The 15,308-nt window shown below is 44.3% G+C and overlaps 1 protein-coding gene across 1 annotated transcript in view; it reads left to right on the plus strand.

Annotated features, from left to right (window-relative positions):
- The window catches only part of NUDT7 (nudix hydrolase 7), a 52,084-nt gene that overhangs the window by 9,793 nt on the left and 26,983 nt on the right, over window positions 1-15,308 (plus strand). Inside the window, exons 2-3 of the mRNA XM_063945384.1 lie at window positions 5,944-6,091; window positions 8,877-9,035. Coding sequence (XP_063801454.1) covers window positions 5,944-6,091; window positions 8,877-9,035 — 307 coding nt within the window. The remainder of the gene's footprint in view (window positions 1-5,943; window positions 6,092-8,876; window positions 9,036-15,308) is intronic.

A 15,308-nucleotide genomic window follows, 5' to 3' on the forward strand; every position in this document is an offset into this window, starting at 1 on the left:
GGGGCATTTTTGGCAGCAAATAACGATAATAACAGCAGCTATAAGGGAATAACACTTATATAAGGTTATCCCTGTATATATATAGCGCTGGGTGTGTGCTGGCAGACTCTCCCTCTGTCTCTCCAAAGGGCTAAGTGGGGTCCTGTCCTCTATCAGAGCATTCCCGGTGTGTGTGCTGTGTGTCGGTACGCGTGTGTCGACATGTATGAGGAGGAAAATGATGTGGAGGCGGAGCAGTTGCCTGTGTTGGTGATGTCACCCCCTAGGGAGTCGACACCTGACTGGATGATTGTATTTAAACAATTAAGTGATAATGTCAGCAATTTGCAAAAAAATGTTGACGACATGAGACAGCCGGCAAATCAATTAGTGCCTGTCCAGGCGTCTCAGACACCGTCAGGGGCGCTAAAACGCCCGTTACCTCAGTGGGTCGACACAGACCCTGACACAGATACTGAGTCTAGTGTTGACGGTGACGAGACAAACGTAATGTCCAGTAGGGCCACACGTTACATGATCACGGCAATGAAAGAGGCATTGAACCTTTCTGACACTACAAGTACCACAAAGAAGGGTATTATGTGGGGTGTGAAAAAACTACCAATAGTTTTTCCTGAGTCAGAGGAAATAAATGAGGTGTGTGATAAAGCGTGGGTTTTCCCCGATAAAAAACAGCTAATTTCTAATAAATTATTAGCATTATATCCCTTCCCGCCAGAGGTTAGGGCGCGTTGGGAAACACCCCCTAGGGTAGATAAGGCGCTCACACGTTTATCTAAACAAGTAGCGTTACCGTCTCCTGATACGGCCACCCTCAAAGAACCAGCTGATAGAAGGCTGGAAAATATCCTAAAAAGTATATACACACATACTGGTGTTATACTGCGACCAGCAATCGCCTCAGCCTGGATGTGCAGTGCTGGAGTCGCATGGTCGGATTCCCTGACTGAGAATATTGATACCCTGGATAGGGACAATATTTTGTTCACTATAGAACATTTAAAGGATGCATTGCTATATATGCGTGATGCACAGAGGGATATTTGCACCCTGGCATCAAGAGTAAGTGCTATGTCCATCTCTGCCAGAAGAGCGTTATGGACGCGACAGTGGTCAGGGGATGCGGATTCCAAACGGCACATGGAAGTATTGCCGTATAAAGGGGAGGAGTTATTTGGGGCTGGTCTATCGGACCTGGTGGCCACGGCAACGGCTGGAAAATCCACCTTTTTACCCCAGGTCACTTCACATCAGCAGAAAAAGACACCGTCTTTTCAAACTCAGTCCTTTCGTTCCCATAAGTACAAGCGAGCAAAAGGCCACTCCTTTCTGCCCCGGGGCAGAGGAAGAGGAAAAAGACTGCACCACGCAGCCGCTTCCCAGGAGCAGAAGCCCTCCCCTGCTTCTGCCAAGTCTTCAGCATGACACTGGGGCTTTACAAGCAGACTCAGATATGGTGGGGGCCCGTCTCAAGAATTTCAACGCGCAGTGGGCTCACTCGCAAGTGGATCCCTGGATTCTACAGGTAGTATCGCAGGGGTACAAACTGGAATTCGAGGCGTTTCCCCCTCGTCGGTTCCTGAAGTCTGCTTTACCAAAGTCTCCCTCCGACAGGGAGGCAGTTTTGGAAGCCATTCACAAGCTGTATTCCCAGCAGGTGATAATCAAGGTACCCCTCCTGCAACAGGGAAAGGGGTATTATTCCACGCTGTTTGTGGTACCGAAGCCGGACGGCTCGGTGAGACCAATTTTAAATCTGAAATCCTTGAACACTTACATAAAAAGGTTCAAATTCAAGATGGAGTCACTCAGAGCAGTGATAGCGAACCTGGAAGAAGGGGACTATATGGTGTCTCTGGACATCAAAGATGCTTATCTCCACGTCCCAATATACCCTTCTCACCAAGGGTACCTCAGGTTTGTAGTACAAAACTGTCATTATCAGTTTCAGACGCTGCCGTTTGGATTGTCCACGGCACCTCGGGTCTTTACCAAGGTAATGGCCGAAATGATGATTCTTCTACGAAGAAAAGGCATTTTAATTATCCCTTACTTGGACGATCTCCTGATAAAGGCAAGATCCAGGGAACAGTTAGAAGTCGGAGTAGCACTATCTCAGGTAGTGTTACGTCAGCACGGGTGGATTCTAAATATTCCAAAATCGCAGCTGATTCCAACGACACGTCTACTGTTCCTAGGAATGATTCTGGACACAGTCCAGAAGAAGGTGTTTCTCCCGGAGGAGAAGGCCAGGGAGTTATCCGAGCTAGTCAGGAACCTCCTAAAACCAGGCCAGGTCTCAGTGCATCAGTGCACGAGGGTCCTGGGAAAAATGGTGGCTTCTTACGAAGCGATTCCATTCGGAAGATTCCATGCAAGAACGTTTCAGTGGGATCTACTGGACAAATGGTCCGGATCGCATCTGCAGATGCATCAGCGGATAACCCTGTCGCCAAGGACAAGGGTGTCTCTCCTGTGGTGGCTGCAGAGTGCTCATCTACTAGAGGGCCGCAGATTTGGCATTCAGGATTGGATCCTGGTAACCACGGATGCCAGCCTGAGAGGCTGGGGAGCAGTCACACAGGGAAGGAATTTCCAGGGCTTGTGGTCAAGCATGGAAACATCTCTTCATATAAACATTCTGGAACTAAGGGCCATTTACAATGCCCTAAGTCAAGCAAAACCTCTGCTTCAGGGTCAGGCGGTGTTGATCCAATCGGACAACATCACGTCAGTCGCCCACGTAAACAGACAGGGCGGCACGAGAAGCAGGAGGGCAATGGCAGAAGCTGCAAGGATTCATCGCTGGGCGGAAAATCATGTAATAGCACTGTCAGCAGTGTTCATTCCGGGAGTGGACAACTGGGAAGCAGACTTCCTCAGCAGACACGACCTTCACCCGGGAGAGTGGGGACTTCACCCAGAAGTCTTCCACCTGATTGTAAACCGTTGGGAAAAACCAAAGGTGGACATGATGGCGTCACGTCTAAACAAAAAACTGGACAGATATTGCGCCAGGTCAAGGGACCCTCAGGCAATAGCAGTGGACGCTCTGGTAACGCCGTGGGTGTACCAGTCAGTGTATGTGTTCCCTCCTCTGCCTCTCATACCAAAAGTACTGAGAATCATAAGAAGGAGAGGAGTAAGAACTATACTCGTGGTTCCGGATTGGCCAAGAAGGACTTGGTACCCGGAACTTCAAGAGATGCTCACGGACGAACCGTGGCCTCTACCTCTAAGAAAGGACCTGCTACTGCAGGGGCCTTGTCTGTTCCAAGACTTACCGCGGCTGCGTTTGACGGCATGGCGGTTGAACGCCGGATCCTGAGGGAAAAAGGCATTCCAGAAGAAGTCATCCCTACTCTGGTCAAAGCCAGGAAGGACGTAACCGCAAAACATTATCACCGCATTTGGCGTAAATATGTTGCGTGGTGTGAGGCCAAGAAGGCCCCTACAGAGGAATTTCAACTGGGTCGTTTCCTTCATTTCCTGCAAACAGGACTGTCTATGGGCCTAATATTAGGGTCCATTAAGGTTCAAATTTCGGCCCTGTCGATTTTCTTCCAGAAAGAACTGGCTTCAGTACCTGAAGTTCAGACATTTGTAAAAGGGGTGCTGCACATACAGCCTCCTTTTGTGCCTCCAGTGGCACCTTGGGATCTCAATGTTGTGTTGAGTTTTCTAAAGTCACATTGGTTTGAACCACTTTCCACTGTGGACTTAAAATATCTCACATGGAAGGTGTCGATGCTGTTAGCCTTGGCTTCAGCCAGGCATGTGTCAGAATTGGCGGCTTTATCATATAAAAGCCCTTACTTAATTTTTCATTCTGACAGGGCGGAATTGAGGACTCGTCCTCAATTTCTACCTAAGGTGGTTTCTGCATTTCACATGAACCAACCTATTGTGGTACCTGCGGCTACCAGGGACTTAGAGGACTCTAAGTTGCTTGACGTTGTCAGGGCCTTGAAAATATATGTTTCCAGGACGGCTGGAGTCAGAAAATCTGACTCGCTGTTTATCCTGTATGCACCCAACAAGCTGGGTGCTCCTGCTTCAAAGCAGACGATTGCTCGTTGGATTTGTAGTACAATTCAGCTTGCACATTCTGTGGCAGGATTGCCACAGCCAAAATCAGTAAAAGCCCATTCCACAAGGAAAGTGGGCTCATCTTGGGCGGCTGCCCGAGGGGTCTCGGCTTTACAACTTTGCCGAGCAGCTACTTGGTCAGGGGCAAACACGTTTGCTAAATTCTACAAATTTGATACCCTGGCTGAGGAGGACCTGGAGTTCTCTCATTCGGTGCTGCAGAGTCATCCGCACTCTCCCGCCCGTTTGGGAGCTTTGGTATAATCCCCATGGTCCTTACGGAGTCCCAGCATCCACTAGGACGTCAGAGAAAATAAGATTTTACTTACCGATAAATCTATTTCTCGTAGTCCGTAGTGGATGCTGGGCGCCCATCCCTAGTGCGGATTGTCTGCAATACTTGTATATAGTTATTGTTACAAAATTTGGGTTATTATTGTTGTGAGCCATCTTTTCAGAGGCTCCTTTGCGTTTATCATACTGTTAACTGGGTTCAGATCACGAGTTGTACGGTGTGATTGGTGTGGCTGGTATGAGTCTTACCCGGGATTCAATATCCTTCCTTATTATGTACGCTCGTCCGGGCACAGTATCCTAACTGAGGCTTGGAGGAGGGTCATAGGGGGAGGAGCCAGTGCACACCACCTGATCCTTAAGCTTTTATTTTGTGCCCTGTCTCCTGCGGAGCCGCTATTCCCCATGGTCCTTACGGAGTCCCAGCATCCACTACGGACTACGAGAAATAGATTTATCGGTAAGTAAAATCTTATTATTACATATGTGATTAGTATGTATGCAATGTTTGGTGGAATGTACCACCCTTGGTTAGTATATTCCACCCTATCAAACAAAACGTTATCTCTTCCCTGCTATCAGCAGGGACTATCATCTTCACCCACCCTCACCCGGTGGCTGCTGGTCTCGTTCCTCCCCAATGTGTGGCCACAGCGCTGTAGAAGCGCTTACAAGCACAGCATGTATTATTAGTAGAGGAGAGTGATATGATACCAAAAATACTTCTAACTGATGTAACTGAGGCCATATATACGCTAAAAATATTGAAATGCACATATACCTGTACAAATATAAATATATGCCCTTTAGTAATATACTATTACGTTTTATATATATATATATATATATACACACCATGGACCAGAGTCTGTAAGGAATGTTTTCAGGACTTGTGTGTGGGTGGCTGTAGGATGGTTGGGAGATGGTCTTACCTAGTGCCAGAAAGGTGTGCCTAATGAAGTGGCCACTGAGTGTCTACATACTGTAGGAATCTAGAACCCGAAGGGAGGGGGTTGGTTCTACCTAGTACTAGAAAGGTGTGCCCAATGAAGTGGCCACTGAGTGTATACGTACTGTAGGAATATATAACCGGGTGGGAGGGGGATGGTCCTACCTAGTACTAGAAAGGTGTGCCTAATGAAGTGGCTCCTGAGTGTATACGTACTGTAGGAATATATAACCAGGAGGGAGGGGGTTGGTCCTACCTACTGTAGTACTAGAAAGGTGTGCCCAATGAAGTGGCCACTGAGTGTATATGTACTGTAGGAATATATAACCAGGAGGGAGGGGGTTGGTCCTACCTACAGGTAGTACTAGAAAGGTGTGCCTAATGAAGTGGCCACTGAGTGTATACGTACTGTAGGAATATATAACCAGGTGGGAGGGTGATGGTCCTACCTAGTACTAGAAAGGTGTGCCTAATGAAGTGGCCCCTGAGTGTATATGGACTGTAGGAATACAGATCCAGGAATGTGTACAATTAGATGTGTGCAGCTCTTGATCACAATTGCCCGCTCTTCACATAAAACTCTCAATCTTCTATATCTATTTTATGACAAGTCTCACAATGAAGATCAAGAGCATCCTAAGGAAATACGATGTCGGCAGCCGATACACCCACTTTTCTCTTCCAAAAGCCTCGGTTCTGCTACCCCTATTAATTAGACAGGGCAAACTGCATCTGCTGCTGACTGCCAGATCAATGAACGTAAGTCTGCCGTTATTCTTAGCTCTGCATATTATGGACCTTTGTACCTAGATGTGTGCAGGATTGTACCTTTGTCAAAGCAAATCTACCACTAATATAATCTATTTTATATAATGCAGACTTTCCCTCTCTACAGCAGGTTGCATTATTGATAATTGCAGCTCAGACTTTTTAATCACAAAAAAACTATTAGAAGATTCTGAGATTTTATCCCAGATTTAAAGATTCCCCAATCCACCAATCTGCGCCCATACATTACAGATATTTCCCAGTCATTGGCAGATCATTTTCAGCAAATATGGTTCTGCCAATCTTGAAAGGCCCATCAGTTTATTAGAAATGGTCTGTAAATCTGCTGATTGTTACCATACACTAGCAATCTACAGCCCCAATTGATCTGTGAAATCTAACATGTTGGACAACCTGATTTAACAATCCCAATCAGTTTAGTAGGAATCTGCGATCTGTGAACCCCATACATTGCAGATTTATTTACACAATCATCTGCAAAACGCCAAATTGCCCCAATTAATTGCTGATGCACGGGGACCTCTCAGGTCTCTGTAACCAGAGATAATGATGATTAATTGTAGTGTGGCTCTGAGACTCTTAGGGGCCCTACACACTAGCCGATCCGCCGCCGAGCTGCCCGACGGCGGATACGGCCGACGGGCGACCCGGCGGCGGGGGGGCAGTGAGGGGGGGAGTGAAGTTTCTTCACTCCCCCCGTCACGCGGCTGCATTGAAGTGCAGGCAAATATGGACGAGATCGTCCATATTGGTCTGCATGTACAGCCGACGGGGGACCAGCGATGAACGAGCGCGGGGCCGCGCATCGTTCATCGCTGGAGCCTCCACACTGAAAGATATAAATGAGTTCTCGTTCATTTATGAGCGAGATTGTTCATATCTTTCAAAAAATCGGCCAGTGTGTAGGGCCTATTATAATGTACTGTATAATAGTTACAGATCTTGCATTACTACAATCAGACTGCACCGCTATATTACCAACAGTTTCAGAGTGTTTCTATATGAAGGGCCTACAGGCTGGGTGAACTATGGGCTTGATTCAGAGATTTACAATAAATCAACATTCACACAAACAAAATGCTCTGCTTCTGGACTTCCCTCTAATGTATAATTGCCGGCACCTGTTTTGAACAGGTTAATGGATAAGAAAGGTGTTTCACCACAGGTGATAACAATCATAAATTATGAGAAAAGTCCAGGAGCAGAGCATTGTGTCCCTCCTGGAGAGGGTCATGTTGGGAGGTATGCATTCCAGAATGGTGGGCGTCGGCCATGTTTTCTGGCGTGGCAGAGTGGCTCTGCCGGATATCCTGAGTAACCTGAGTGTTAAGGCCCATACACAACTCCTTGTGTATATGCTAATTATCTGTGCTGTCCATAATAAAGAATAAATGCAGTGAAAAGCATAATTGAGGCAGTGTCACTTAAGTAACTGATATGTGTAATTAATGCAGTGTCGCACATGCAACTTTCATATCTACAAAAATAGTAATCATTGGTTCTTGGTGGAGAGTGTGTAATAGAGCAAAGATATTCATGTTTCTGAGAAGCCTGGTTCCCCCTTTCCCCCTCCCCCCTCCTTATCAGTAGGACAGAATCGTGGCACCAGCGCTGTAATTAGGCGCTATGGTGCACTGTGCTAGAAAGAGTTTTAGCTATTTAAAACTTGTGCATGATAAATGGTGCTCCAGCCAATCAGCTCCCATTTCTCATTTTTTTTAAACACATAACAGTAAGGAGCTGATTGGCTGGAGCACGATTTATCATACACAATGAGATTTAAATAACTGAAAGTTGTTGATAAATGGTTCCCATAGCAAGAGCCGTAATCACAGTAGACTTAGGTGCTTTGTGCTAGAAAGAACACTGGTGCCGCCCTCCCCCTACCCCAAAAAGTAAAAATTGAATAAGGACCCCAAAAGGGGTGTGGTTTCACTGTGAAGGGGTATAGTCACACAACAGTATCCCCTATTCAAATTAGTACTATAATATGTAGGAGTATAGGCGCTAAGGCCAGTATCCCGCATCCATTTACCGCAGGGAATTATATCGCCGGGGTCTATCCAATTAGCACCGATAAGGCTCAGGCAGGCAATACAAAAAAGCAGTGGGCTGCGGGCGCAAAAACACACCGATTTCACTGAAACTGTGTTCTTGTGGGTAAATGTATTTTTTTTTATTGGTGATCTTATTGTATAGCCTGTAAAAAATATTGGTGAAAAGAATCACGAAAAACTCGTTTTTCGCGCCCGATGTTTTATCATGCCTAATTGGATGCCCCTCTTTGTGGTAAATGTGGTAAATGTTGTATCACAAATATCTATTTTTAGTAAAGGGGAGAAATTCTGATAACCATAGTTAAAAGTCTTGGGGTGCCAATATCTACTACCAGGCCCGGATTGGCCATTGCTGGCATAGAGGAATATCCCAGTGGGCCGATTAGGGTATGGGCCACCTGTCACATGCAGCACCGCCCCCCCCCCCCTCCTTGCATCACCTGCAAACTGTTTAATGAATTTACTGAGCACACTGCGCTACAGGCAGCAGCTGAGGTGTGAGGTGTTATATTATGTCTGGGGGTATGAGGTGTACTATTATGTCTCTCGTATGAGGTGTAATATGTCTGAGGTTATGAGGTGTAATATTATTTGAACGTATTACTCCCGCCTACTTTGGTATTGGCTCCGCCCACAGCTGGTATAGCATAGCATGATTTACACCTACAGTAGGTACATTCTGTGTTATCTCTTTGCAGCTGAAGACAATGCCAGGAGACGTGTGCTTTCCTGGTGGGAGACAAGAACCTTCAGACCAAAATGACATCCAGACAGCACTAAGGGAAAGCAAAGAGGAGATCGGACTATGCCCTGAGCAGGTAGAAATTGTTGGCAAGCTGGTCCCTTATATTTCAAAGGTAAATATGAAGCAGGGCTTTCATATACCATGTGAATAAACCTTGCACAGCAGGAATATTTCTGTGTGCCTTCTGGTTTTGTGAAGACTGACGGGAAATAAGTGACATGACATCTTATGGTTGCTCACAGGCAACGTCACCACCAGATAGCTTTAACCAGAGCCGTAACTAGACTTTTTGGTGCCCTGTGCTAGAGAGAGAATTTGCGCCCCCCCATTTTTCCAATAGGGACATAAGGCGAATGGGGAAGGGGCATGACACGATTGATCCCAGAGAAAGCCTATGCTATGATGCCCCTTCCCACATTTTCATAATACACACACATTTATAGGCCACTACAAGAAAATTAATTTGGACACAAATCCTCTTTATACCACATTCATGCACTTAACTTGAGAGCTCGTTGTTATTCATTTACAATACCTTTTTATTAAATAACACATTTCAATGTACTGCCATACCCAGGATTCAAACCTATAACGTGTTGAATTCTAATCAAACACCCTACTCACTAAGCTATTTGATTCTGCATAAAAACTGTGAACACCATATGAAGCTACTAGTACTTTGTAAATAACTAATCCGCACTGCAATTGAGCAGATCTATGTAGCGTGCAGCCACATGTCCAATCTCTTGCGGAGACACACTACATAGATCAGCTTAGCCGCAATGCTGATAATCTTTTCCCAAAGTGCAAGGTAAGCTTCACATACTTAGAATTATATACCTTTCTATGCAAAGACAGATAGCTCAATGAATAAATTGGCTGCAAGGCCACAGGCAATGGGTTAGAATCCTGGTTATGTCAATATCTTGAAATGTAATAAAGGACAGTGCGACTGAATAACAAATAACTCTCAAGTTGAGTTTATTAATGTCGTATAGGTATTAGCGACAGAAGGGGTCAGGGTAGGAGACAGTGGTGGTCAGGAGATGCTGGGCTTCAAAAAGAGGGGAAGCTGCAAGTGAAAGTAATTAAAACAGATAACAGACAAGTGCTGCCAACAGCGTCCCTTACTCTGCAGCGCTATGTGCAGTGCCCCCTCCGCACACACCTAGTTACGGCCCTGGCTTTAACGTTATATGTACTATAAAAGCATTATAAAATACTATATATAAATTAACAAGGTTGGATTTTTTAACTTGATGTAGCTTGTTTTAATTTCAAATTCAAGTTAACAGCTTATCAGTAATACAATAAACACTATGGTGAACAGCGCTAAAAACTAATTTCATTCATTCCTAGATCGGTGCGTACAAAAAATTCAGGATTGTCAAACCAGGAGATTTTATAGAATTTAAAACCAGTATAAATAGTTTACATAGTAACATAGTAACTAAGGTTGAAAAAAAGACAATTGTCCATCAAGTTCAACCTATTTGTGGTCTCCTATGCAGTCTTATTATAGGACTAGTTATATTAACTATAGTGCGTGCCTACGCACCATAACCCTGAATATCTTTATCCAATAGGAATCTAACCCATTCTTAAAGGTGTTGACTGAGTCCGCAGTTACTACTCTCTCAGGCAGGGAATTCCAAACACGTATTGTCCTTACTGTGAAAAAAAAACTTTTCGCCTCAATGTGCGGAAACTCCTCTCCTCTAACCTAAGCGAGTGACCACGTGTCCTCTGTGCTGATCTTATAGAAAACAGGTCCCGCCCAAGCTCGGTGTATTGACCCCTTATATAGATGTTGAGCATGTTCCCTCTTAGTCTCCTATGTAAACATGCCTAGCCTTGCAAGGCTTTCCTCGTATTCCAGCGTCTCCATGCCCTTGATTAGTTTGGTCGCCCGCCTCTGAACCTTTTCTTGCTCCAGGATATCCTTTTTGTAATATGGTGCCCAAAATTGTACACAGTATTCAAGATGTGGCCTCACTAGTGATTTATATAATGGGAGTATAATACTCTCATCCCTAGCATCAATTCCCCGATTTATGCATGCTAATATCTTATTAGCCTTCTTTGCTGCACTCCTACTTTGGGTGCTGCTGCTTAATTTGTTATCTATGTGAACCCCTAAGTCTTTTTCCAGTACAGAATCCCCTAATATTACCCCATTTAGTATGTAGGTGTTATTTTTGGTCTTGCCCCCACAGTGCATTAACTTACACTTGTCTGTTGGATCTCATTCTCCATTTTGCTGCCCATGTTTCCAGTTTAGTTAAGTCGTTCTGAAGAGACTCAGCATCCCCCTCCATATTTATAACCTTACACAATTTGGTATCGTCTGCGAAAATTTACACCATGCTCTCTAGACCTACTGTTAGGTCGTTGATGAAAATGTTGAACAAAAGTGGTCAGAGTACAGACCCTTGTGGTACACCACTTAGTACTTTAGTCCAATTTGAAAATTATCCATTGACCACAACGCGCTGCTCCCTATTATCTAACCAATTACTGACCCAAGTGCATATTGTGTTCCCTAGCCCTATTTCTTGTAGCTTATAGATAAGACGCATGTGTGGTACAGTGTCGAAAGCTTTGGCAAAGTCTAAAAAGATTACATCCACCTCCTTACCCTGATCCAGGTTCACACTTACTGTTTCATAAAAGCCAAATAACTTGGTCTGACATGATCTGTCCTTCACAAATCCATGTTGGTTCCTTTTAATGACCTTATTTGCTTTAATTAACTTTTGAATACTGTCCCTTAGAATACCTTCCAATACTTTCTTTCCCCACTATAAATGTAAGACTAATTGGTCTATAATTACCTGGTTCAGCTTTGCTCCCCTTTTTGAATATCAGCACTACCTCCGCCATACGCCAGTCTTTGGGAACCATCCCCGATTTAACTGAATCCATGAAGATCAAAAATGGAGGTCTTGCTAGTTCAGCTCCATATGAACCCTCGGTTGAATTCCATCGGGACCAGGTGACTTATTAGTCTGTGACCGATTAAAAAAGTTAAAGATTATCTCCTCACATAAATAAGCATTTAGCAGTGGGACATTATCTTTGTTGAGATTTTGTGTTAGACCCAGCATTTGGTCCTCTCTGGTAAATACCGTTGAAAAAAACTTGTTTAGTTTGTTTGCTATGTCATTATCATTATTGAATAAGACTCCCCTCTTGTCCTTTAAAGGGCCTATACTCTCCTTCTTTAGTCTCTTGCTGTTGATGTACTTAAAAGAAATTTTGGGATTCGCTTTGCTTTCCTTTGCTACTAGTTTTTCAGTTTCTACTTTAGCCGCTCTTTTTTGCTCTGTTTTTTGTTTTTTTGCTCTGTTTTGTTCATAAGTTTGTAAATCCAGTCATCAGGACACAGAGACATGTGAGTTCACTGCTGTGCTGCTTTATTCCCTCACCAACTCCAGGCACTCTGCACACTGGACCACCCACTTCCCAGCATCCCCCTGGTCCCAGGGGCCATCACTGAAGATTCAGTCTTACACAGATTAGTAAGGGAGTGTCTACAAATATTAAGCATTCTAATACACTAACATCACATCCTCTTTTCTTTAAAGATAAGCCCAGTACGCTTCAATGCAGCAATTAACAACATCATATTAAGAACATCATCTAACACATTTCAATGAGTCTCTCAGGTCTGCGTATTTCCCTTTTGGGTCTTTCATACACAGTCTGTGTTTCATCTACCATGTTGGACCTTTCTAGAATCGTGGTTTGTTCACCATTATGAGGATCATCATACATGTCAGATGAAGGGTATTCTTCAGTCATGTTGTCTTCATTATGGTTAGGTTGAGATCTTAAATCCACCCGATTTCTTCTTACTTCCGTTCCATGCTCTGTACGTATAGTATAAGATCTTGGTGCTACTTGTGCTTGCACAATACCTTTCTGCACCCAAATACTTTTCTCGTGATCTCTGAGACAGACTTGGTCACCCAATTTTAGATCAGATAAGCTTTTTGCTCGCCTGTCATGGAACAGTTTCTGTTTCGCCTGTTGACGTTCCTTACTCAGTCTGACCAACGCTGAGTTATGTGTATTAAGCAGTTCATCATGTATCGGGAGATTTGCTCTAATCCTCCTTCCCATCAGCATTTGTGCAGGAGAAAGTCCATTCTGTAAAGGTGTACTGCGGTAGATTAAAAGACTTTTGTAGAAATCTTCTTTACCTTCTTGAGCTTTTTTCATGAGACTCTTTACAGTTTTTACTGAACTTTCCACCAACCCATTTGAGCGTGGATAGTGGGGACTTGCCGTAGTATGGACACATTCCCACTCATCAGCAAATTGTCTAAATTCAGCACTGGGAAACTGAGGACCATTGTCAGTGAACACTTCCATAGGAACTCCATGCCTTGCAAAGATTGACTTCATGCAATTGATTACGGCTATACTAGTAGTTGTATGTAGTGTCTTCACCTCAGGGTAGTTAGAGTGATAATCAGTCACGACAATGTACGTTTTCCCATTACAATCAAACAAATCTGTGCCAACTTTCTGGTACGGTCTCTCTGGCACTGCGTGAGGACTCGTGGCTCGACTTGTTGTTTCGGTCTATACGTAAGACATAATTCACATGTAGCTGTAGTCTGTGGCTGTAGTCTGTGCTATGTCTTGGTTCATTCTTGGCCAATACATAACTTCACGCGCTCTCCGCTTACATTTTTCTTCTCCTAAGTGGCCTTCATGTATCTTGCACAGGATAGTTTTTCTTAGTCGTGCAGGTATGACAAACCTATTGCCTTTGTAAATAATACCATCGACAACTGTAAGGTCACTACGGTACATCCAATAATCATGGATAGACAGCGGGCATGCATGTTTTTCTGCTGGCCAACCTTTCAGAATGATATCTTTCAACACTCTCATTGTGTCATCTGTCTCAGTTTCTTTCCTAATCTGTTCTTGTCTTGCAAGAGACACTGGTAGAGAAGCTACGATCAAATTAACATAGGCTTCTATCTCTTCATCCATCAGACTTTTGGAACCTTCACTTTTGTCCACAGCACGAGAAAGTGTATCAGCAATGTACATGTATTTGCAGGGACAGTACAGCAAGTGTACATCATATTTCTGTAGTCTGATAAGCATTCGTTGAATTCTCATGGGACAGTCATGTAATGATTTAGTCATGATAGCTATCAATGGCTTGTGGTCAGTTTCCACTGTAAATGTTTGACCATACACAAACTGATGAAATCGCTCACATGCATATGTGATCGCTAGAAGTTCTTTTTCTATCTGAGCATACCTTATTTTAGCACTTGTCAGTGCTCTTGATGCATAGATTACTGGTTGCCATGTATCATGTTCTTGTAACAGCACTGAGCCTAGGCCAAATTGCAAAGCATCTGCTGAAATTCTTATTCTTTTCGCAGGATCAAAGAATTTTAGCACTGGTTGCTCTGTAATGATCTGTTTCAAGTTTTGCCAACTTTCTTCTTGTTCATGTGACTACATCCACTCGTTATCTTTGTCCAACAACCATCTAAGAGAGGCTGTTCGTTCAGAGAGTTGAGAAATAAACTTTCCTAAGTAATCATTCCTAGGAATCTTCTGACGTCGTCTTTGTGTTATGAGCCACGGCTGTGGCTCATTCCTGTTTTGCATTTTTGGTTATGTATTTTATGTTATACTTCTGTTTCTGTTCCCCGTGGGTGTCATGGGGTGTTCGGAGCCCACTCTTAAAGAGAGGGTACTGTTATGAACCACAGGTAGTGGTTCATTCCTATTTTATGTTTATAAGTAGTCTTGCAGGCCAGGATTTCCCGTTGCTCTGGTTTAAGAAGATTCTTGTTTGCTGCCAGTGGTGAGTCTGTGTGATTGCAGCTTGTTCCCATGTGTTCAGCCTCACCTGTCTGTTGATTGCACCTCTCAGTTGTGCAACAGGGCAGCTGCACGACATAATTAATTAAGACTCTCTGTTATATGCTGGCTCAGTGCAATTCACAGACGCTGGTGATATTTCCAGATTTCCAGGTTTCCTGGGTTCCAGAGTTCTTGAGTTCTGAGCTAGTCCCTGCCAGTTCCTGAGCTCCTGTCTAGCAGTGTCTGTCTAGCTGCTTTGAGTGTCGGTTCCTGTGTCGATTCCAGTGTCTGATCCTGTGTCTTGCCGTGAAGCGTTCCTGTCCAGGAGTCCTGTGGCTTTGTCTGTGCCTGGTCGAATATCTGGCTTCTTGGTGTCCACCGGTCTGTCGTTTGGGATTCTGCCTGTCCTCCAGTTCTGAGAGTCTGTGTTGGCTACATTGGGGGTTCCTGTCCGTTTACCAGTATTTGTACCGGTTCCGTGAGTAGCGGCTTTGCTGCGTCCGTCGGCTCAGGCCGCAGTATTCTTTGGTTATAATTTGTT

This window comes from Pseudophryne corroboree, chromosome 11 (assembly GCF_028390025.1).
Source record: "Pseudophryne corroboree isolate aPseCor3 chromosome 11, aPseCor3.hap2, whole genome shotgun sequence".
In the NCBI taxonomy this organism is placed as follows: Eukaryota; Metazoa; Chordata; class Amphibia; order Anura; family Myobatrachidae; genus Pseudophryne; species Pseudophryne corroboree.